At 57.1% G+C, this 23,006-nt stretch overlaps 2 protein-coding genes across 6 annotated transcripts; one reads left to right on the top strand and one right to left on the bottom strand.

Annotated features, from left to right (window-relative positions):
• The first annotated feature begins 1,336 nt into the window (after nucleotides 1-1,336).
• On the top strand, nucleotides 1,337-10,686 carry LOC111151496 (ABI family member 3). 2 transcript variants are annotated; one of them, XM_022509512.1, is made up of 8 exons: nucleotides 1,337-1,474; nucleotides 5,763-5,930; nucleotides 6,995-7,171; nucleotides 8,507-8,592; nucleotides 8,740-8,835; nucleotides 9,031-9,185; nucleotides 9,715-9,852; nucleotides 10,157-10,686. In XM_022509512.1, the coding sequence occupies exons 1-8, from the start codon at nucleotides 1,358-1,360 to the stop codon at nucleotides 10,318-10,320; spliced, it is 1,101 nt and encodes a 366-aa protein (XP_022365220.1). In that variant the 5' UTR covers nucleotides 1,337-1,357; the 3' UTR covers nucleotides 10,321-10,686. The 2 variants fall into 2 exon arrangements, with proteins under 2 accessions (XP_022365220.1, XP_022365221.1); XM_022509513.1 differs by having other exon boundaries at nucleotides 1,354-1,474; nucleotides 5,763-5,912.
• A 1,163-nt stretch (nucleotides 10,687-11,849) lies between these two features.
• LOC111151657 (phosphoethanolamine/phosphocholine phosphatase) lies at nucleotides 11,850-17,784 on the bottom strand. 4 transcript variants are annotated; one of them, XM_022509785.1, is made up of 5 exons: nucleotides 17,637-17,784; nucleotides 16,316-16,413; nucleotides 14,341-14,471; nucleotides 13,455-13,573; nucleotides 11,850-12,735 (listed from the first exon to the last, which is right to left on the bottom strand). In XM_022509785.1, the coding sequence occupies exons 3-5, from the start codon at nucleotides 14,383-14,385 to the stop codon at nucleotides 11,850-11,852; spliced, it is 1,050 nt and encodes a 349-aa protein (XP_022365493.1). In that variant the 5' UTR covers nucleotides 14,386-14,471; nucleotides 16,316-16,413; nucleotides 17,637-17,784. The 4 variants fall into 4 exon arrangements, with proteins under 4 accessions (XP_022365493.1, XP_022365494.1, XP_022365495.1 ...); XM_022509786.1 differs by lacking the exon at nucleotides 13,455-13,573 and having other exon boundaries at nucleotides 14,341-14,453; XM_022509787.1 differs by lacking the exons at nucleotides 13,455-13,573; nucleotides 16,316-16,413 and having other exon boundaries at nucleotides 14,341-14,453; nucleotides 17,508-17,698.
• Between the last annotated feature and the right edge of the window lie 5,222 nt (nucleotides 17,785-23,006).

Raw genomic sequence — 23,006 nt, 5'->3', positions numbered from 1 at the left:
GTTCAATCTTTATTCAATAAAAATGGACTCCTCACTTAGGATGCTGGGCCTGTCAACCCTTGGGGCCATGGCCACCTCCAATGGCTGTGTCCATGCTTCTTGGCGTCAACGTCTCCTTCTGAGCCTTGCCCTCACCAATCACCTAACACAGGGCCCGTATCCTCATATCTCTGTCCATCTCCTTCCAGCACCATCCACGGGCTCTGCTGTTTAATAGACACTGAGTTCCTGCTCAGGCTGACAGCTGCCCCATGGCAAGGGGACGTCCCTAGAAGCAGATGCCTAAGAGATCAATACGGTTGGTAAGGGATCCTCTTTTTGTCCTGTCTCTAGGTTCACAGGAGGGGCTCTGGAAGAGGCTAGGAGGAGGCCTGGAGCCCACCCTGACTCCCCCACTCCAGGGTCCAAGTCCCACTCACAACTGGAAGCACTAAGAATTGAAGAGCCTGGAGGGTCCTAGTCCAGCTGTCCTGTAAAGGCAGGATAGGAGAGCTCAGACCTCTAGAGGCCAGCTTGGTGCTCTGTCCGCTGCTGTTTCCTAAGACCGGCCAGTTAACCTGGAACTTGAACCTGGTGCTTCTCAAAGCCAATTCCTTCCTGTTGTCTAATCCGAAACCCCCACGCTCTGGCTGGGCTTACCTCCATCAGGACAGAGCATGCGCACCGGGGCTTCTCCACGCACAGCCCCTTGGAGGTTTGCTAACACTTCTCAGGGGACCTCTGGATGTGTCTTCCTGGTGTCTGAGCCGATTCCTCTTGCGGCTGCATTGGCTGGTTTCCATTGTTGCTGGGCCACCCTCCAGTCCCCAGAGCCCCTGGTCTCCATATCCTATCCACCCTCCACTCCCCGGGCCCTGGGTGACTCATCCCTGAGCTTCCCAAGGAAGCCCCCACCCTCTGCCCTTTCCTCCCCTTCCATGAGTGGAAAATCCACCTCCCCCTCCCATCCCAAGCAGGCCAGCCCCCTTCCTCCTCAGTCTCCCAACCCATCCCCTGCCCCCCCCCGGGCTCCCGCCCCACCAAACAGTTTCCTCTCCAGGCCCAGGGAGCAATCACAGCGCCCCGACCTTGACTTCCTCTGCTGGGAAGGGATTGGGGGGCCGGGCCCCCAGAGGGGCCCCTGGCTTCCCCCTTCCTCTGGGCAGGGGTCAGAGAGGCACGGGCCCAGGGAGCGGAGACTGACTTCCTCTTGTCCCGGAATGAGCCTGCCTGCCCTTTGCAAGCAGGTTTGGGTCTCTCACGGAGAGGAAACCAAAAGCAGTGGGGTGGGGTGGGGGGAGGCCAAGCGACCAATCAAGAGCAGGGTGAGGCACAAAACCGGCGGGCTCCCTGAGGAGGCAGCCAGAGGCGGGGGGCCATGGCGGAGCTGCAGCAGCTACAGGAGTTCGAGATCCCCACGGGCCGGGAGGCCCTGCGGGGCAACCACAGCTCCCTGCTGCGGGTCGCAGACTACTGCGTGGACAACTATGTGCAGGTAGGCCAAGCGGCCCCCGCCATGACACCCTGGCCCCTGGGAGCCCACCTCCCAGGTAGGACCGTGGGAGCCATCCTGACAGGTGCTCATTCTGGGCCCGCCTGGGAAATCCTTCACCCCAGGACTTGGCTTCATTCCGGTCCCCCCAGACTTCGGCCCCGACCCCACGCTACCCAGCCCCATCATGCCCCTTCCCTCTCCCAGAGCCTCAGAGACGCCCAGGCACGCAGCGCTGTTCCATCCTGTTAGCGGGCCTCACACCACCTACATCTCCTTCCTGGGTCCCGCTCGGGTGCAGAGGCCCCTGATTTGTCTTACACAAATGCTGGCCTCATCATTCCATTTGCAGGCTGACTCGAGGTGAGACTTGCGAACTTCCCAAACAATGTCACAAACTGGAGAGGGACCAGGGAGAGAATTGTTTCCCTGACCTTTGCGTGACAGTGGAGAGACATCAGACGAGGCTGGGTCTGGCACAGAGGCAGGGGGATGGACTACATGATTGCTGAGAGCAGTCCACCAGCAAAAGATGGCAACCATGGCGTTTTAGAACAGTCTTCTAATTTTTTTTTTTAAAGGTTTTATTTGTTTGAGGGAGAGAGAGTGCAAGTGAGCTCAAGCGGGAGGGAGGGGCAGGGGGAGAGGGAGAAGCAGACTCCCCGCTGAGCAGGGAGCCCCATGCGGACTCCATCCAGAAACTTGGGATTGGGGAGCCTGGGATTGGGATTGTGACACGGGCTGAAGGCAGATGCTCAACAGAACGAGCCACCCAGGCACCCAGAACAGTCTCCTAAATTGTATAGTTGTTCTAGGACCTTGAACACGATTTCTAGAACAAGGAAAGAGGGGAAAGGGAAACTTAGCAATGATTGAGCACCTCTGTTTTTTCATTAATCCTCATAAGCGCCTTATGAGGACAAGTATTATTATTCCTCGTTCGTAGATGAAGAACCCGCAGCGAGGGGAGGCCAGATGACTCGTCCAAGGTCACACGGCTTAGCCTTGGCAGAGCTGCTGCTGACTTCTTTTTTTTAAAATGCTGGCTAAGTCAGCCATTCTGTTTTTTGTTTGTTTGTTTGTTTTTTGTAAGATTTATTTATTTATTTATTTGACACAGAGAGAGAGATCACAAGTAGGCAGAGAGGTAGGGGGAAGCAGGCCCTCTGCTGAGCAGAGAGCCCAATACAGGGCTTGATCCCAGGACCCTGAGATCATGACCTGAGCCTAAGGCAGAGGCTTAACCCACTGAGCCACCCAGGCGCCCCAGCCTGCTGACTTCTGAAGCTAGGCTCTCTCATCTCCACCTTTCCCCTTCCCTGACATGCCCTAGGACTTAAGGACAGTTTCTTTGCACTGGCATGCCCAGGGACCTCCCGGCTCAGTAAGAGCATTGAAAAAAATAATGAAAGTAGCAAGTGTTTCTGGGAAAATGACAGATGAAAGAGAGTCAGTGATGATACCAGACCCACTCCGTTTCCCAACGTCTCTGAGCTGGTGGCGGAATTGGGATTCGAACCTAAAACTCTGACTCTGGAGCCCAGCCCCAAACCTCTAGTTGAATAACTGCTGTTCGTAACTGCTGTTGAGTAACCCTCTTGTGGATGAGATGGACCTGGCTTGTAAGCCTGCCGGGTTCTCAGGGAGCGGCAAAGCAGGCTTCTCCTACGGACAAGGAGAGAAGCGGTTCTGTGCACGCAGGATTTGGGGTCCCAAAGACCTGAGTCCGGTTGCCAACTTGGCCTCCTAGCAACTACAGGACCCACGGCAAGGAGGGTCACCTCACCTCTGATACTTACACCTTCTCAGGGGGGTCACGTGGGTTAAACTCGAGAAGGTGTTAAAGCACGTAACCCAGTGCCTGTCCCTTAGGAGGGGCGGGATGCATGGAAACTATTACCGTTACTGCCATCATCATCATCACTATCATCTTCCGTCAGAAGGATGAAAGGCACATAGAGATAATGAAAGTCAATTCTATGAGGCAAGGCGGCCCTTGCAAAAACACGCTGGTCAGATTCCCTGGGCTCCTGCTTCCTTCATGTGGAACACTAACTAATTGACCTTAGTTACCTTTCCTGGCCTCTCTGAGGATCCTCGTCCGGGGAGCAAATGCCTACAAAGGGTTTGGATGACTTCTCAGCACCATCCTTAAACAAGGCCTGGTTCCCACGCCCTCCACCTCTCCCCCACCCCCTCCTTCCACCCCAACCAGGTGTCAGGAAACCCATGGGGAATGGGGGGAGGGCGGGCTGGGGTCGACAGCAGAGTTCACAGTCAGAGTCCGTTGAGTTTACAGACAAGGTAATTTGCATGGCAAATAAGCAGTGAGCCATGACAATGGATCTCACACCTTTGTACCTCCCAGCCTAACTCGGGGCCAAGCCCCAAACCAGGGGCCAGTAGGGACCCACCGGGCTCCAGCCTCCCGTAGCTGGGCCCAAGCAGACATGCAGACATTCTCCTGTCTGGGCTGACAGCTCCACTGGCAGGCCAAACAGGGGACAGTGATGGTGAGGTGAGCTGGGAAATCTGGGTGCAGACCAAAGGAGGAGTGAGTGGTCACTAGCCTGTTCCGGGCCTTCGTGTCCTTTCCTACTAAAGAAAGATCTTGAGCTAGAACAAGACCTGCCTCTCCTTTCTGGTTTAAACATCCTGGGTTGATTTCTTTGCCTTTTCAAGGCTCTTGGTTACATATGCGGATGAGATGTAAATCGCATGCAAATGAGCATCCAGCTGTTGGAGCAGAAAGGCAAGGAAGGGCTGCCCAGAAGGTTCTGGGTCTGCCCTTTGACTCCAGCCTGGCTCAGGCTCCTTTGGAGGCACCCTGCCCTGAGAGGTTCCAGGTCTGCTCTCTGTAGGATAGGCCTCGGGGAGAACCTAGGGGCCTTTCACAAGAAGACCATGTGGTGCAGCCCTGCCTGTCTATGTGTGGGCCTGGCCCAGACTTGCCCTGGACTCACCCCTATACCCCCTAGAGAAGGCTACAGGCTAAATGGCAGCACCTCCATGATCCGACCTGAGATGAGGAAGCTGCCTGGGGAACCAAATGACCAGAGGAGCTTTGCTCTAGCCCCATGGTTTTATCTGGAACTGAAAAAACAAAAACCAAAAAAACAAAAAAAAACCTTCTTCTGTCTTCAGCCATTCCCTGCCCACCCTCCCACAGATGACTGCCAGTGTGACTCTGGCCAGCATCTGGCACAGTGCCTGGTGTACAGTAAGGAGATGCCCAGCAAGTGTGTGGGTTCATATTCAATTCATTAATTAACTCACAAATGCATATTTATTAAATATTGTCTGTGTTTTGGGCACTCTTCCAGGGTAGATACAGAATAAGATAGGTTCTCTGCCCTCCCAGTGCTTACATGTTAGTCTGTGGGGAGAAATAGTTAATGAAGTAAATAGATAATTTCCGATAGGTAGTGCTAAGTTCTATGAGGACAAGAGAACAGGGTAAACATGGTAGAGAGTCAATACAGAAGTAGGCTAGGAGAATCTTAGGGTGGTGATGAAATGTGTCTCTGAGGAGCTGAGACTTAATAATAAGGTTTCTAGAAAGAAGTACAGCAAGTGCAAAGGTCCTGAGGTAGAAACAATCTTAGCTTGATCCGACAACAGGAATCTAATGGCCACTGTGCCTGGAGGGGAATGAGAGGGAGTGGTAGAGGAGAGCCAGCCCTGTGGGGCCCTATATAGGTCATGGCTGGAAGTCTGGATTATATTCTCAGCGTATTGGGAAGCTACTGGAAGGAATGAATCAAGTCACACTTCTCTGGGCCTCAATTTCCTAATCTGGTAAAATGGACTAGACCATTGTTTCCTAAACACTCCTCTGCAGACTGGAGAAAGACAGGGGCACAAGAGTCCCCTGGGGGGCTTTTAAAGGCATAGATTCATCAACCTCACTCTCCAGGGGATTCTGGTTAGAGGGTCTGGGATAGGGGAGCTGCCATCGATTGGTTTATTTTTAAATTTGAAAGTACGCTCTCCTCTTTCCTTTCTACTATTCACCCTTTATTCCCAAAGGTCCCCTGGAGGTAGTGGGGTCAATCTGCAGCTTGAGTCTTGCAGCAGGGAGATCTTTCCCTCCCCTGGCACCCCCATTCCTCAGGGTAACAGATTTGCCCTCCTAATGTTCCCAGGTCCCTCTCAGGGAAACCACATCAAACATCTGGAGTTAGCGCTTTCTCCCAGTTCAGCCCCCACGCTCTTCCTCTCCGATCCTACCCACCCAGCGGGCGATCTAGTGAGCCAGGCTGGCCTCCCACCAGAGCTGTGTGTATTTCAGGCCACAGACAAGCGGAAAGCACTGGAGGAGACCATGGCCTTTACCACCCAGGCACTGGCCAGCGTGGCCTACCAAGTCGGCAGTCTGGCGGGACACACTCTGCGGATGCTGGACCTGCAGGCGGCCTCGCTGCGGCAGGTGGAAGCCCGTGTGAACACGCTTGGCCAGGTGAGGGCTGGAGGAGGGCTTCTTGCCCTGGCTGCCCGTCCTTCGTCCCCATTCGGTCGTGTCCTTGGGCAAAAAGTTCTTTCCTGCCTTCCTCCAAATGCTTGCACTTCCCAAGGGTTTTGAGCCTCCTTATCTCTGTGGCATTTCCCTGTGCTGAGCCGTGCTGCCCTGCCAGACTAGGAACTCCTTGAAGGCAGTCCTTTTCCTTTCTGACTTCCATCTGAATTCTATCCTGCCTGATACAGCAGAATTTACCAACCGCGGAGGCTGCTAGAACAGGAAAGAGGCAAATGGATCTTGTTCCCCGCTAAACACAGTCAGTGACTTAATCAGTGTCCTCGTCCCAGAGCGTGTGTGTGTGTGTGTGTGTGTGTGTGTGTGTGTGTGTGTGCCTGGCAAGGTCATCTTCAGCCCTGAAGGCACCACGCCATGCCCCCCCCCACTCGCTCCCCACCCATCTAGCGCACACACGCCCTCCTCCTTCCTTCCTGGATCCTTGGCTGAGGACTTGCCCCATCCACCACGTGCACCCGTCCCCAACACAGGGGCCTGGCCCGCACATCCCTGGCGTGTTCACTGTGGGCAGGGCCTTTTCCTCTCGCCCCAGCAGACCGGAGTTCCCACCCTCTCATGTGGGAGTCTCCCCACGTGACATTCCAAGAGATGGTGAATTCACAGCTTTGTCCCTGCCAGAGAGATAGGCTCTCTGGCCACCAGGCTCTGCCACCCTCCACGTTATCCACCTCCGCTTCACAGCCAACCCAGTGCAGCCCCGGCAGCCCCAGGGAGCAGTGTTTTCTCTTTTCCTCTGGTTCCTGCTCAGCTAATAATAACCCTCATTCTCTTCCACGAGGAAGTTGCTCCAAAGTGGCCCCATCCTCCCCTGGCAATTCTTTTCCCAAACGCCGAGTGACCCCGGGGACAGCATTTACTCTTTCTCTGGACCTCACAGCCTCCCCTGGCCCCTAACCTCCCATCCCAAAGTCTCTATCCTCTTCCTCTGGTTAGAGGAAGGGCGCGGTACAGAGCCTGGCCCACTGTCGCCTCAAACCCTGTCGTGGCAGATGGTGAACATGCACATGGAGAAGGTGGCCCGAAGGGAGATCGGCACCTTGGCCACGGTCCAGAGGCTGCCCCCTGGCCAGAAAGTCATTGCCCCCGACAGCCTCCCACCCCTCACGCCCTACTACAGGAGACCCCTCAACTTTGGCTGCCTGGATGACATTGGCCATGGGATCAAGGTAGGGAGAGGGGCCCTCCTCCTGCCCACAACCCACCGTCGTCTCCTTTTCAAGGCTCCTTTCACCCCAGGTCCCCAGTTCTCTTCCCCATCTACATCCCTGTGTGTCCCAACCTGCCGCCCTCATCTTTCCTGACTCCCTGGAAGCCATCACCCTAAGCAGACCCCTCCTCTCCAAGCCTCTCTCCTTGAAGGTCCTTCCTGACCCCCTCCCCCCTCCACAGCCAGCCTTGACCATGTCCTCGGGTGATCTGCTGAGGGTGCATCTGAGCAGCCCCTTCCGTGGGGGCTGGGTGCATGTGAAGGGGAAGAGGGGGAGGGGCGGTGTCAGGGTGTGCATGAGAATGGCTCCCCAGCCGCAGAAGGGCAACTTCCTCTGTCTGGAGGTTTGAGGTCACCGCACTGAGCGCTCACCCCAGAGCTGCTTGCTGTTGTGTGGGAACAGATGGGGGTGCAGCCACTCAAAGGGGGCCTGGTGAGGACAGGGGAGCAAGACACTGCCATTTCTTCTCCCTGAGAGGTGGGAGAGGACACTTCCCCAACCCCATTTCCTCAGTTCCCCCTTGCCAACTTTCCAGATTAGATTAAAGCTCCCCCGGGTCTAACTGATCCCTGGAAACCCTTCCTGTCGGGCAACATCCAGACCACACCCCCTCCTTCAGGCACCAGTAAGTTCTCATTCCCCAGCTTCTATTCTTTATGACTCCACTGGGGTCCCTCTTATCTTGTGCCCAGTGGAGGTTAGTGGAGGACAGCATTCCCCATGTGCCCCACGCTGGGGGCACCCCACCAGTTACAGATGCGCTCCCTGCCTGTGGGCTTGGCCTGGCCATTTGCGCATTTTGAAAGCTCTGGCCCTCTCTGTCCAGAGCTGGTTCTGCAGGCCCATCAAAATGGCAGGTGGGGAAAAAAAATAAATGGCAGGTGGGCTCTTTCTAAGTGTGATGGTCCTCTCCCCCCTCCCCCACCTCCTCAGCCCCGCGTTCGGGTTGGGGTCTATCAGAATTAGAGATCACCAAGCTGGCCATGGAGATGCTTTGGGCCCGAGGTGCGGCTGCTAGGCCCTGCAGAGGAAGTGGCCTTCAGACCGTGTCTGCTTCAGGTTTCCGCAGCGCCTGCGGCTGGGGGGACCAGAGGCTGCGGGGCCGGAGGGCAGCCAGAGGGGGAGGCGGTGGGGTGGGGTGGGGTGGGAGAGGGGGCTGGGGAGTGGAAGTGGGAACTTGCTGTCCCTGCTCTCTCCCTCCCAGTTCTCCGCCGCCCCTCCCTTGTTTCCTTTGTGGGACCACGGGGACTGGGGGGGGGGGGGGCATAAACGTCGCCCCCTGCTCCGCCGCAGGATCTGACCACGCAGCTGTCGCGGACCGGGACCCTCTCGCGAAAGAGCATCAAGGCGCCTGCCACGCCGGCCTCCGCCACCCTGGGGTGAGACCTCGCGATCCTGAAACTTTCCTCCCCCACTCTCAATGCAGAGAAGCCAAACTTCCTCCTCCCCGCACCTGACCCCTGCTGCCGAAGCCTTACTTCCCCCAACTGACAACACCCCGCGCCTTTTCTCCCCTCCCTCCTCAGGAGGCCACCCCGGATCCCTGAGCCGGTGCTGCTCCCCGTGGTGCCCGAGGGCAAACTCTCCGCCGCCTCCTCTGCCTCTTCCCTGGCCTCGGCAGGGTGAGCCCCAAGAGTCCAAGTTGGGGAGGTGTTGAGGGGGCCTCCTGCCAGTTGTCAGGGTGACTGCTAGGGTCGGGAGGACTCTGATCACAGGCCTGGGGCGCACGACTGTGGGGGCGGGGCCAGTGGGGGGGGGATGCTGAGTTAGGGAAGTGTCCCCCAACCTTGCCGAGCCCCGCTTTCTCTGGTCTTCAGCAGCGGCGAAGGCGTCGGTGGGGTCTCCACGACCAAGGGGCAGGCAGCACCCCCACCTCCACCACTCCCCAGCCCCCCGGCCCCCCCCCCTCCACCGGCCTCCGAGGTCTTCCTGCCGCCCCCTCTGCTGGAGGAAGTGTCCCTGCCCCTGCCGGGTAAGGAGCTCCGCCCTCTCCTGGCTCTATGGTGGGGTCTCTTCTCACCTCCCTACCCTCTCCCTCTCCCTCCTAACGGCCTGCCTCGGCCCGCCTCGGCCCGCCTCGTCCCAGGTAGGGGGTAACGGGAGAGGAAGGGGCCAAAGTGGGCTAACAATTTAGCGCCTGCTATCTGCCAGGTTCTGTGTTCAAGTTTCTCATCCATTTTCGCACTTGAACTTTAACAACCCTAAGAGGATCTTCACACACTGATTTAACAGCCGGAAGCAGAGGCTCGCAGGTTCAATTGACTTGCCAGAGGGTCACCCAGCTAAGTGGCAGTGCCTCACTAGCCCACATTGCTCAACATTTGTGTGTTTGCTGAGAAGTTCTAGAAGCATCATGGTGGAGGCCAGGATGGGCGGGGGCTGGAGAAAGATTACAGAAAATCGGTAGATGCCGGAGCGCCGACTGAACAGCAAAGTTTCTGGGGGGCCATTGGAGGGGGTCTCCTGTGCCACATCTGCAGGCTCTCCCTTTTCCCTCCCAGCACCAGAGTTGCCTCCGCCCCTGGATCTGCCCCCTCCTCCGCCCCCGGATCTAGATGAATTGGGGCTGCCACCTCTGCCCCCACCAGACTTCGGCCCTGAAGAGCCTAGTTGGGTTCCTGCTTCCTACCTGGAGAAAGGTACCTGACTCCTGGGACTAGGGATGCCCCCCACCCCCGCTTCTACTCTAGAATCTGCAAAGATATGAACCTGTTACACACACACCTATTTTCTGATGAACTGACCAAATATTCATCCAGGAGTGGTGAATCAAGCTGGAAAGACAGGCAGCTGACCTGGCAGAGTATTACTAAACTGGGGAGGGGGTCCCAAGAGCTTTGGAGCCCCACTCCCTGCAGCCGGGATTCCCCTTAGATGTTTCCTGGCATCCCCATGGTAGGGTGGGAGGCACGTCTCATGGAAACCCTTCCTCCCATCCCACAGTGGTGACACTGTACCCCTACACCCGCCAGAAGGACAACGAGCTCTCCTTCACCGAGGGGACCATCATCTGCATCACGCGCCGCTACTCAGATGGCTGGTGTGAGGGCGTCAGCTCAGAGGGGACTGGATTCTTCCCAGGGAACTACGTGGAGCCCAGCTGCTGACAGCCTGCGGCTCTCTGAGCTCCTGACCCAGGCTCAGCCCTCATCGAGCCCCTGGAGCTCCAGTACAAAGCCAGTTCCACGGTCAAGGCTGGACTAGGCATGCCCACCTCTTGGCCTGGAAGCTGGGTCTGTCCCTTCCCCTCATTTTGGTGGGAAGGGGGCTCTGAGGAGAGGATGTACCCAAAGGCCTGCTGTGGACGGGAAAGAACTGGAGGCCAAAGAGTTTGGTGATCTTGTCCACAGAGGATCTCTCCCCCCGCCCCAGTCCACGCAGGATGGGGTCTCCAGCTACAAATGTCCACTTCGAATAAAACTCTGATGACCTCCTTGGTGATTGCCCTGGAGGGCTAGGGGGCCAGAGAGAGAGAGTGAAAGGCTCCTGCTAATTATTGACCCCCTCTGCTCTGCCCAGAGCAGCTGTCTCTCCCCATCATTTTGGTCGTAAGTGCCCTGCACTAGACCCCTGACGCTGGGCAACGACTGCAACCTGTTCTTTTGCTTGTTGCTTGCTTTCTGTGTCCCAGACAGGGGGACCAACTCCCCCATTTATGTGGGGCTCTCTCAGGCCAGGGATCGCCTCACCCTCACCCTTCAGACATTGGCGGCGCGAGAGATCTCAGTCAACTCTTCCCCCTTCACCTTCTTTATAGCTTGAGAACACCAAAGAGGGAGGAGGGGCTTGACTTTCGCTGGCTCGGCTTTAAAACATCATGGCTTTCTGTTCCATACGGGAGGACGGAGGCGCAGACGGCCCAGCCCGCGGGGCGACTTTGGTAAAGTCCCTGGTCTCTTGCTGCATAGAAGAGGCTGGGGTGAGGGGAGACACCGTCGCGCGCTGCGAGGTCCCAGGCTGGACGGACCCGAGTCGGACAGTGTGCTACCTCGTTCCACCACCAGGAGGCGACTGTTCCCTCTGGCTTCCCCCCACCCCTTTGGGGATGCTGGTGGGGGTGGGAGAAGGGGATTGTGCGCGGGGAGGGAGGCCAGAAGAAAAACGGTGTCGTGTGGAGACGCGCTAGGTGAAGCAAGATCTAGGCCTGAGGTCGTGGGTGCAGAGCTTCATCTCTCTCTGCTGGGATTCCGGCGCGACGGGGAGGCTTTGGGGTCGCGAGTTCCCTTAGCAGAAGAAAGGGAGATGGGAAGGTTCCGCAGTTCAAGGGAGCAGTGAAAGCCGTGGGAACCACTTCCTCTCAGTTCCGAGGACAAGGATCTTGGAAACACCGCTGCCTTCCCAGGGATGTGCACCAACCACCTCGGTGGGGCCGGGACTACAGAATTTAACGTTGCAGTGAAACGGGGACGGGGGTTGGGGTGGGGCAGAGAGGCAGCCGATTGGGGTTAACTGCATAAACAGGGACGGCTCCGAACTCCCTCTCCCAGCCCCCACGTGGACGAGCCCGGGATTCCCGGAATTTTCAGAGGGACATACCGAAGCGAGAGCGAGGGAAAGGGAGTAATAAAACTAGGTTTGTGTTTCCCGCGGTCCCCCATCCCCACCCCGCCCGGGCGCCCCCTGCAGGCCGCCGTCCTCAGCACGTCTTCAGCACCTGTTGCAGATGGAGGCGCACGTCGGTGGCCGTTTCCCAGGGCACCACGCTGGCGCGGAAGGAGCTGGGCTCGGCCTTCTGCGCCTCCTGGATAAGGCGGTGCATGGGGTAGCCGCGGCGCGGGAAGGCCACGTCGCCGCCCGCCAGCAGCCCCATGGGGCAGAAGTCGTTGGCGCCGTCGCCCACGTAGAAAAGGCGCTCGAAGTGCACGCCGTCGTGGGCCCGCTCGCGCAGGTAGTCGCTGAGCACCTTGTGCTTGCACATGTTGGCGGGGCAGCGCGCGCAGCTGTGCGTGTGGAAGGGCCGCAGCGCCAGCAGCCCCCGCGCGTCGGGCCCCGACGGGTTGCTGAGGATGCGACGGAACAGGCCATGGTGTCCCGCGGCGCGCAGCGCGCTCTCCACGCCGAAGGTGTTGGCATCCGAGATGAGGATCACCTCGAAGCAAGAGCCTTGCTTGGCCACAAACTGCAGCAGGTCGCTCATGCCCGGCGACAGGGGGATGGCCTCGTAGATGGCGCGCAGGTCCCGCGGTCGCACGCCCTGCTCGCCCAGGTACTGGAAGACGCGCTGCATGTACTCGTTGTAGAAGCCCTCGCGGTAGGTGGCCCGCAGGCTGTCGGGGAGTCGCTGGCCCGGCGCGGCGCGCACGATGGAGTCGTCGCTGTTTTCATCCACGATGGTCTCGTCGAAGTCGAAGGTCAGGAGGAAGCGCGGCGCACCCTGCGCGGCCATCCCGCCGTCCTGGGAGCAGGGGGGAGAGGAGCAGGAGGAGGAGGAGGAGGGAGCAAGCGAGAGGGGGCGCGGCGCGAGCCGGCCCGGGAGAGGCTGGTTAGCGGGCCACGGCCAGAGGCGCTGGCACATCCAAGACCTGAGGAGGACCCAAGGCAGGTTAAGGTAGGCAGAGGACCCCACGCCGCCGCCCCCGCCCCAGCCTTCCCTGCCCACCCCCATGTTCGCACCTCTCAGTGAACTGTGCTGGGGTTTATCCCCGGAAGACCGCCCTCTTCCTGAACCCAGAAGGGCTTCCTTGGCACCTATTTCTGCTAACTCCTCTGTGGGCCACTGGGGCTTAACGGGGTCAGCTTAACAGAGGGGAGGAGCAGCTTCCAAGGGGTCACCCCTTTAGGGAGGTTTCTGGATCAGGCCGTTCTGGAGACTTCCAGTGACCCCCATTCTGGTTTGGAGCCCTCTCCACCCCCTTCTTCCTTAACATATGTAGGCAGGGGAAACCAGGCATTCACCCAGATGAAGCAGCCTCCTCATTCCCTTTTTGGGCCATGCCCAGCTGATTGGACTGTGGACAATAAGGAGCCAGGTTCCAGGGAACACTCGTTGGTGTGAATGCCAGGTCTTTGGGCCTGGATCATGGCTAAGGGCTGGGCCTGGAGAGTTATGCGTCTGGACCTCTGCACTGGCCAGAGAACTGGGTTTTAGCTCTTGGAATAACCAGGTCACTGGGTTGACCCAGGAAGGCTCTCTGGGAGCTGCTTCCAGCCAGATGGCACTGGGCAAGGGTCCCAGGATGGGACATGGCTTCTCCAGGGTGTTTTAGGGCCCTGTGCGGACAGCTCATCACTAATCACTTGCCAGTTCCCTGGGAGGAACACGTCAGCGGGTGGGGTTTCTGCCAGAGTCCGAAGGAAGCGGGCAGCAGAAGCAGTGGGACTTGGGGAGATAGAAGCTTCCCGCGCCAGGCCGCGACATACCTGGGAGACAGGTGAGGGAGAGGAGAGAGAGCAGCGTGGCTGAAAAGGCAGAGCAGGAGGAAGCAAAGGGTGGGTACAGGGCGGGGAAAGAGAAGGCTAGGAGAAGGTCATGCCAGGGGAGCCTGGAGACAGCACAGTGGGGATGCAGGGCTCCAGGAAGCAGAGACCTCGGGCCACAGTCCCACCTACAGAGGACGTGGGAGAGGATGGAGTCCAAGAATGCAAGTGCGAGGCACAAAGGCAAGAGAGTGGAGGCCCCTTTTGCTTGGCAGAGGGGCAGAGAGCCAATCACGGACAGTTCCAGAATACCCACCACACTACCTTTCACCCTCCCGGCCTCCCACCTCAGTCAGTCCAGACGGAACCACTCCTCCTCCTGGCTTCTTCCTAACTTGCTCTCCGATACTCCTGTGAGGTTTGTGGCCTGGCCCAGCTTGTGAAATGAAGTCCAAGCTCCCAGTGTCAGAGCTGGGGTGTGGACCTAGCTCTCTGCCTCCTTAATAGCACTGTCCCTTCAAGCTCATCCCTAAGAGTCACGCTCTGGTCTCATGGACATCCATCTGGGAGTCTCAGCTGCTCAGGATCCCTGGAGTTGAGGTTGTAAAAGCATCAGGACCCCACACCTGGGATGGAAGCTTCCAGAGATTAGTGGAGGCCCAGTAGAGATGAGGGTAGGCCTAAAAGGGGCTGGAGAGGGCTCCTTCCACCCCGTGATGGGAAGGCGGTTGAGGCCTTAGCCTCAGAGACCCCTGGAAGTACCCACTTACCCTAGACAGGCATCGGAGACCAGTGACTGGAAAACACCCACTCATTGTCACTGCATCACCGTGGGCACCAACTGCAGAAGACTCCGTTGGCCTCCAGCCGTCGTCCAGAGCTCCTGACAACCACACAAGGTCTGTTGGAGGCCTCCAGCAGCTAGCCTTGTGTCCATCACTAATGCCCACCTGATTCTGTCTCCTCAGCTGAGCCCCCGGAGCCACTCCCAGGGGCTAAATAAAAACCCCTCAGAGAAGCTCTGGGCTCACAGAGGGCAAAACCCTTGCGAGGTATCCCCCTACCAATCCCCTGTGTCATTTGAGAGGTTATAGTAACTGGAGACCCAGTGAGGTCAGCCGACTTACTCAAAGGTAAGTGGCAAAGACAGATCTCAAAACTGGAACTTAGGATCTGAGACCAGTGCTTTTTCTCTTTTTCTCTTTTTCCTGGCCCCTTTCCTGTGTCAGGGTTTACATGTCACCAGCACACATGTTCTCCCACTGCTTGTCACAGTCGCATGAATTCAGCAGATAAGGAGGGCCCAGAGAGGTTAAGGAGGCTGTACAGTGTCCCTGGGGAGACCTGGTTCATGAGCACCTGGCCACAGCCTTGGATGCTCTCTGCCCTTAAAGGGACAAGGGCAAATGTCGGGCTTACTGTACCACAGCTGGGGGCCGGGATCCCTGAACATCCCAGACGATCTGGGACTGGCCTTCCTGGTGATTTCAGAGACCAGCAATCGGCCAGAAGTCAGTTTGAAATTTCTGCGGGGCTTTGCTATGTGGCTTTGGGGACAGGGATTGCCTTCGTGGGGGTTTCACCCACTCAGCTACAGAGGGCACCACCTACAGCTCCCAGGGCCTCCCCATGCCCCATCCCCGGCCCTCACCTTGGGGTTGAATGAGAGACTAGAAGCATCTGGGACAGATCTGGAAAGATACTGAGAACCAGGAGACTAGATGGGGAATCGAGCAAAGTCCTGGCTGGTTGCTGCCCTCTGGTGGTCATAGCAGATGACACTGGAAACCCCTGACTTTGTCAAGGTGACACTCTTCCCAGACCATCCCAGACCCTCAAGGAGCAGTTGTGGGGCCAGGAGATAGAGATTGGGACCTCCCAGCAACAGGGCACAGGTGAGAGGGCGGGCCTCCGTCATCTTGGAGCTACCACGCCCTAACCACAGGTGTGTGGAGCCCTTTTGATATGGATGGAAGTGGGTCTCTGGCTCTTCCTGGAAGAACTTTTCATCTAGAATTGGGAAGGGCAGCCAAAGCTGAATGGGGAGAGGGGACAGAAAAAGGTGGGGGCTAGGGGAGAGGTCAAGGAGACGATGGGTGAGAAAGCATGGGGACACTGGAATGGCATGTTTTGGAGGATGGGAAGGCTCTTCCCAGGCCCTATCTGGAGGGAGTTCCAAACTCCCAGGATCCTGCCTGATAGCCCCTGTCTGCTCCTAGGCCCAGCGAATTTGAGGGGAAAGGCCAGCGGATGCCACTTCTGTGATAAAAGCAAGCAGCCCCTCGGCACACACAGACTAGAGCAGGGCTCCGGGAAAAGGGAGTGGGAGACAGAAAGATACACAGGCTCTTCAAGCAGCCACCCAGAGACCAACTTTCATCCCACAGAAAAGGGCCTCCTGGTTTTGCCCTTGTTTCTTTTTTTCTTTTCTTTTCTAAAAATTTGGTGGAATCGTCTACTGACTTTCAATCATATCCCAAACTTCTCAATCATTAGAGCAAAAGACATAATTATGTTTTTTTTTTTCATCTAATAATACTATTGAGGGAAATCGGTTCAACATTTGTTTTTTAGTGAGTTGCCCTTGTTTCTTTTAGGCCCCAGAGCAGAAAGCCTGGCATCCTGAGTTTCTTCCCCCAGAAAGAGAAGGCTGTGCTGCTACCCCGCCCTTACCCCAGAGTAATCAGTGGCCCCCCCAGGCCCCACCGGCATCTGGGACTCATGACATTCAGTAAGTTTACTCACCTCTGGCAGCTTTGTCCTAAGTGACCAAATTCTTTTGTGGTCACCAAAAGAGTCCCTCAGAGAAAAGGGGGACAGGATGTCTGAGCTTCTCTAGATGGCTAGAGCATAGAGAGGAGAGAGGAGTTTCTCTGGGGCCGCAGGGAGTCCATATTCTAGTCCCACTTAAAAGCAGTGCTTGCCTCCCTGATGCCACGTCAGATCACTGGATTCCTCCTTGTTTCCTCCTGCCTTTGACAAAAATGCTTTAGATGACATTTGTGGGAATGCGGTTGGGGGAGGGAAAAGCGGTTTGAAAGTCCTCCTCCCCTCCCCCGCCCCCATGAGGTGATGGGGAGCCCACAGGACAGTTCCGGGACAGTTTACCCCAGGAAACATGGAGGGTAAGGATTGAGGTGGGGAGGGAGGGCCCTGCAGATACCATAGTTACAAGCCCCTGCCCAAGACCAGATCTTCTCTATCAATCACTAGGAACTGGATCCCACAACTAAACTGAAGTTTTCTCCATCTCCAAGACTGTATTCCCAGCTTCACCATGGTCTCTTCCTTCTAACCACCACCAGCAGCAAATAGGAAAAGTGGAGGCCCAGAGAGGTCAAGCTAACATCCCTGGAGGTCACAGAACATCAGTTGCAGAATTAGAACTTAGGAGTCCCTGGTGCCCCTTGGTGGAGTTGCAGCCAGAGCTCCCCCTCTTGTCCTGGAAACCCCCTTGGGCTGTGAATAAGCTGGCCCTGAGGACCTGAAGCCCTGGTGTCAGTGAAGAAGCTGTGACCAGGAGTCCCCTCTGGGCCCGCCCTGCCTGGGTGGACAAGCTGGAAGGGGATCCTCCGTGGACAGGGAGGTGGCAGCTGCCGGTGGATTGGGGGGGAGAGATATTTTTAGAGGTGGCTGGAAGCAGGCATCCTGGCACACCCCCAGCTGGCGGGTGCTTCGCTCCAATGCGGGGCAGTGGGGGGGGGGGGGGGCGGAGCTGGGGGAGCCCAGGGGACTGGTGGATGGCGGGGAGCAAGGGGGCACAGATTCCTTCGCTTTGCCTGAGTCAGGGACAGAGGGATATCCCGGCACCTCGTTCCTGGGGTAGGAGGAAGGCTCATTTCTCCGCTCCAGGGACTCCCCCACTGACACACGTGAAGGAGCGCCCTCAAACTCCACACAGCCCCCACCCCACACTGGGACCCCAGCCCTCCCCTACCTCGGGGAGCCCAGGACTCACGTGGGGAGCGGCAGCGGCAGAGGTCTGTCCCGGCTTAGTTTGGAGTGTAAAGTGAGGAGAGGGGCTAGCTGAGGTATTTGGGCGCAGGATGGGGCAAGGGGTGCTTACGGGAATTGGAGGGGACGCGGTGTCTTATCCACCCCCGGATTTCTGGGCTCCGGCTCACGAGTCCCTCCAGTTCCGAGGGGCCGTGGATGATGTGCGTCTGGGCGGTCCCCTCCACCTGCCCCCCATCCCCCCGGGCCGCCGCCGCGTCCCCTTTAAATGCCCGGGAGCCGGAGCCCGAGCCGCGGCCGGTGCTGCGGCTGCCGCAGCACCCGGGCCCACCGCAGTCCCCCCACGTCACAAGCGACTGTCCAATCACAGCGGCGCCGGCTCACATCAAAGGGGCGGGCCGCCTGCGGGACACGCCTCCAGGCCGCCCCGCAGGCTACCCGAGCTCTAGCGAAGGTGGGGTTGCGCGCAGGGAGAGAGGGGAGGAGAGGGGAGATGGAGCGCATCCCTCCGGAGGAGCGTGGGTGGGGGGCACCCTTGCTGGAGCGGCTGCGGGGCTCTGCGTGAGTCCCCGCCCACACACCCAGAAGTGTCAGGGCTGTGCCTTCAGGGCGCCGAGCCCTGAAATTTGCAGAAATGCACTCCTACCGCCAGCCCCCATTCCCTTTTTCGCTCCTAAGCCAAGCGGTAGGCACCGTTGGACCCAGACCAGGGAAAGCAGTGCCTCCCCTCACGTACGCCTGGCTCGGCCCTCCGCGCGGAGTCGCGGCACCTCGCCTCTTGGGACCCTTCCTCGGGTTACAGGGGATCGAAGGGGAAGGGGCCCTTCCACACCCCACCCCGTAAACACTGATTTAAGGACCCAACTGTTTGCCCTTTGCAAGTGGTGTTGTAAATAAAAAACCCACTTTCTCTCCTGCTTCGTAAGAGTCAGTGCCTAGCCACACTCCCCTGCGTCCCCCCTTCCCCCAACCCAGTCTCCGCCCCCCCCCCCCGCCCCGCCCAGCTCCGTCCGCCCGGCAGCCGGATAGTTGAGGAGAAGCTTCTGTTTCTACAGTAGAGACCCGAAACTTATATATACTGAGAGCGTACTATGAACAGGGCACTCTACGAGGTTGCTACACTTGCCGTTGAATATTCACAACCGGAGAAATTATTTGCCTGAGTTCAAACATAGGCGCGCCTGGCCCTCGGGGTCACAAAGGAGCTGTGCGGGTGCAGAACGCAGGCGCCCCCAGGCCTGGGTCTGAATCTCCCCCTGCTCCACTCCTCCAGGAGAGCCGGCGTGGGAAGGCCCTGTGTGATCTGGCAGCCGGTGGCGCTGGAAACTAGCGATGGAACAAGTCCATAAGGAATTACCCTGTGCGGGGCACTAGTGTGGACAGAACAAGGGTGTGCTGCGTTTCTGCATGTACAAAGGAGAACGAAGGCCTTGAAGCTGCTTAAAAACCTTTGACCTTAACTTCCAGCGCCCCAGCTCCTTCACTGGCTTGCTGCTCATGTCCCTGTCAACACTGCCCACCCTCTCTTCTGGCATTGCAGCACCCCTGATGTTTTTCAGGGACTTCCCTCCTCAGGAACGCACCTGCCCCTGCCGCACTTGCTGGGGGAGTCCGGCCTCTGTTGAGGTCTTGAAGCTCCTTTGATTATACTGATACCCCGTGTGCCACCAGAGCAGGTGGGAAATGCTGTTGGTATATTTCCGTGGGTCAGCTCACGGAATCCTCACCACTCTGTGAGATGGTGCATGGCTCCTTTTGCTGATGGGAAATCAAGGCACGAAGAAGGGAGCTTGGCCAGGGTCATCCAGCAGGTGAATGGTAGAGCTGGGCTTCCAGCCTGGTTAGCTTTTTTTTTTTTTTTTTTTTTTAATTTGTCAGAGATAGAGCACCTGCACAAGCAGGGGGAGTGGTAGGCAGAGGGAGAAGCAGGCTTCCCACTGAGCAGGGAGCCCAAAGAGGGACTTGATCTTTGGGATCATAACCTGAGACATGATCATGACACCCAGGTGTCCCCCAGCCTGGTCGCCTTAACCTTTACCCCACACGGGTCCCCTTCTTCAGCGTCTGCCACCCCTTCTCTCCTGTCACCAACAGGAGGGCAGAGACCATGCTTGCCTTATGCGTTAGTGTCCTGCTGCACACAGTGGGCTTTGGATGTTTGTTATCGAATGAAACATGTCTTCTGCTGTGTTGGGCTGGACCTATCACTCCGTTTGTGTCTCCTCATTTCATCTTCTCACTAACTGGTCGCTCCAGGATTATCCCCCTTTTCCAGCAGGGAAACTGAGGCTCAGAGAGATCAAGTGACCTGCCCAGAGTCCCATGCCCCCAAGGCGGCACCAGATTCAGATTCTGACCCTGATGATTAGATTAACATCCTTTCAGCTGATTCCAAAATCACCACAGGGGCTGAGGGTACGGCAGGCGGGTAACTTTCTGTTGTGGCCAAAGCCAGTCCTTACTGGCCACCTCTGCCTTCCAGCCCTGGGGGTATTAGAGCCCCAGGAGCTCTCCGCAAGGTGCATCTGTGGAATAAATCTATAAACTCCCAGTTCCCTCTGCGCTCAAGGTTTCTGGACACAATCCTGTACCTTAAACCCACGCCTCTCATTGTGTCGAGCACAGCTGGGCAGTGGGACAAGTTGGAATGATCAGCTGTGTGTCTAAAGAGGCGGACAGAAAGGTAGGGAATCCTACCTCCCACCTCACCCCCTCCCCGTGCCCAGCAGGGTGAGGCTCTGCCCAGCATCAGCTGCAGAGCTTCCTCCCTTTCCTGCAGGGTTCACCTGAGAACTCCCGTCAGTCAGTCTGGCCCAGAGCTTGCGGGGACGGGGGTCATCTGAGGCGACAGAGACAGGAGTGTCAGGGAACGCCTGATTCAGGTGGCCAGGGATGGGGCTCTCCAGTTGGCCTTGACAAAGAGGGTGTGACTCTCTCCTAAGGTTTTGGCAATAGAGCCTGGGAGGCCAGGAATCAGGATGGGGGACTCTGGCTCTCCGACAGGCCTGGTAGAGGGAGAGGCAGTGGCGGAAGGGGAGGGGCACAGGGTCTGGTTCCTCCCAACTCGGCATCTTGGGGAGGGAGAGAGGACTTCAGTGCCCGGAGCATCATCCCTATAGCAGCCCTGGCCAGTGGATTTTAGTATTCTCATTTTTACATATAAGAAAGCAGAAGGTTGAGGACATTAAGAAAGTGCCTTGCCCAAGGCCACTGTTTAGCAAGTGGCGGTCATCAGCTCCACTGTGGAGGCCTGCACTTCTCTGTCTGGAGGAGGCTGAGGGCCTTCAGTGACCTGGCGACCTGGGCAGGTGGGCTCAGCGCCAGAGCCACCAGGAGGGCCCCGTGATAGTCTGACTCTAATCCCACTTGCTGGGATAGTTCCTCTCCTTTGGCTTCTAAGGCACCCTCCTTCTATGTAACAGCTTCCTGTGACTTGAAATCCGTCATGCCATTTCCTCCGTTTTTTTTGCAAATGTCCCATTAAAGATGACAAGGTGAATTTGGTCTCTGCCTGCCTCGTGACTGTCCCTGGTTACTTCTTGCATCCCTCTCCCACTCACTGTGTAATAGACTTCTTTCAGACTTTCAAATGTGCTACCACCGGCCCTTTGCACTCGCCATGGGCTCTTTCCAGAGTACTTCCCACTGCATCCATCCCACTGAGTTCAGGGCTCAGCTCATCTGTCACTTCTAAAAGGAAACTTGTCCTGCCCAGGCACCCTCCCTCTCTTAATACACACCTCCACAGCACCCTGGGCTCTTCCTGGATGATTGATTAAAATCTTTTTCCCTCAGACTATCAGCTCCACGATGATGGGGACCAGAGCGGGTTTGCTCCCATGATGTCCCCGGCACCTGGCGCAGGCCCTGGTCTGGAGTAGCTGCTCAAAAACATTTGTTGCCTGAATGTTTATAAGACTCAGTCTCAGCTACTTAGGTGGGGGGTGGCCTTAGGCTGGGATTGACCCCATACAAGCTACCTCCCTTAACCTGGGCCATCTGACTGGAGATATGCTAAACGAAGGAAGGGCTGGCAGCTCAGCTTCTCCTGAGCAACCCGCCCCAAGGAGGAACCTTCCCATCCCCCAGGCAGTTCTGTGCTGTTGGGAGCTAGAGAAAATGCACCCTTAGAATAAGAGTCCAACCAAAGGGAGAGTCCCTGGTATGTTCAGTAGGCTTTGTAATTTACAAAACACTGTCCGTAATTCACATTATTTTCCTGATGAGGAAGGTGAAGCAGAGAGAGGTCAGGGGACAAGTGCAAGGTGGCTAAGGCAACGCTCGAATGCAGGTCTTTCGAAACCAGCCAGTTTTTCTGAGGGCGTTGTGTTGCACCAGTGGGGAGAAGATGCACTGCCCACCAGCAAAGCTGCCAAGAGCCTGGGGCTTTTTTTCTTTTTTATTCGTCCATCCATGTAGGCACACATGCACTCATTTCTTCAGGAGGCGCAGGCTCCGGTCTTGCCTCCGCGGGGGCCCCAGTCGAGCGTTCGGGAACAGTGGTCCCCCTGTGAACGGCCTGAGCTTGCTGGAGATACTTTTTTGTGTTTACATATAAATGTGCATTTTTCATGTCAACTTTCAAAAGGTTCTCTGACACCACTTATCCTTCCCTCCCCCCTCTGCGAAATGTTTAAGAACCACTGGTGTCATACAGGCTAACTCCATATAAATGGACAGCAGTCCGCGGGCTCATCAGCCTGTTCTGCCTGTTCGGGTGACTGAGGCCCCAGCACGTGACCATCTCTGGGTCCCAAGAGATGAACCTGGTGTCTGGACCACATGAGTCATCCACTGGCCCCGCCGACCTGGGACAGAGGCTCTCAGCCATGGCTCTGGGGAGAGAACCCCACGGAAACACACACACATGCGCACACACACGTACCCAACATCCCCAGCTCTACAACTCCTGACTCCAGGAAGCTACTTTGGTTTTGGTTCTTTCCCTCCAATATGAGTAACACACAACACTGCCCACAGGGGTGACATTTGCTGAGGGCTTGAGTGTGTCAGACTCTGTGATGCCTCCCTCCTCGCCCCCCCGCTTTTTAAAAAATTTGTATTTAAATTCTAGCTGGTTAACATCCTCCTAGTCTTTTTATTTTTTATTTTTTTTACAGGTTTTTATTTATTTGACAGACAGATCACAAGTAGGCAGAGAGGCAGGCAGAGAGGCAGGCAGAGAGAGAGAGGAGGAGGAGGCAGGCTCCCTGCTGAGCAGAGAGCCCCATGTGAGGCTCAATCCCAGGACCCTGAGATCACGACTCGAGCTGAAGGCAGAGGCTTTAACCACTGAGCCACCCAGGCGCCCCCTCCTAGTCTTTTTAAATCCCCACAACAGGCCTTGCTCAAGGCCTGGAAGAGGCAGACATGGACATGGGATGGGGGTCGAGGAGAGCTCAGTGTGTTTAAGATCCTTTGGGATGGGGCTCCTACTAGCCCCTTTTGGGAACGAAGCCTAGACGCATTCTGCGGGAGTCAG

The sequence above is a fragment of the Enhydra lutris genome, unplaced genomic scaffold (assembly GCF_002288905.1).
Source record: "Enhydra lutris kenyoni isolate GAN:26980312 unplaced genomic scaffold, ASM228890v2 scaffoldscaffold26, whole genome shotgun sequence".
NCBI lineage: Eukaryota > Metazoa > Chordata > Mammalia > Carnivora > Mustelidae > Enhydra > Enhydra lutris.
The sequence above is the reverse complement of the archived record's forward strand: the minus strand, read 5'-3'. Positions and strand labels throughout refer to the sequence as shown.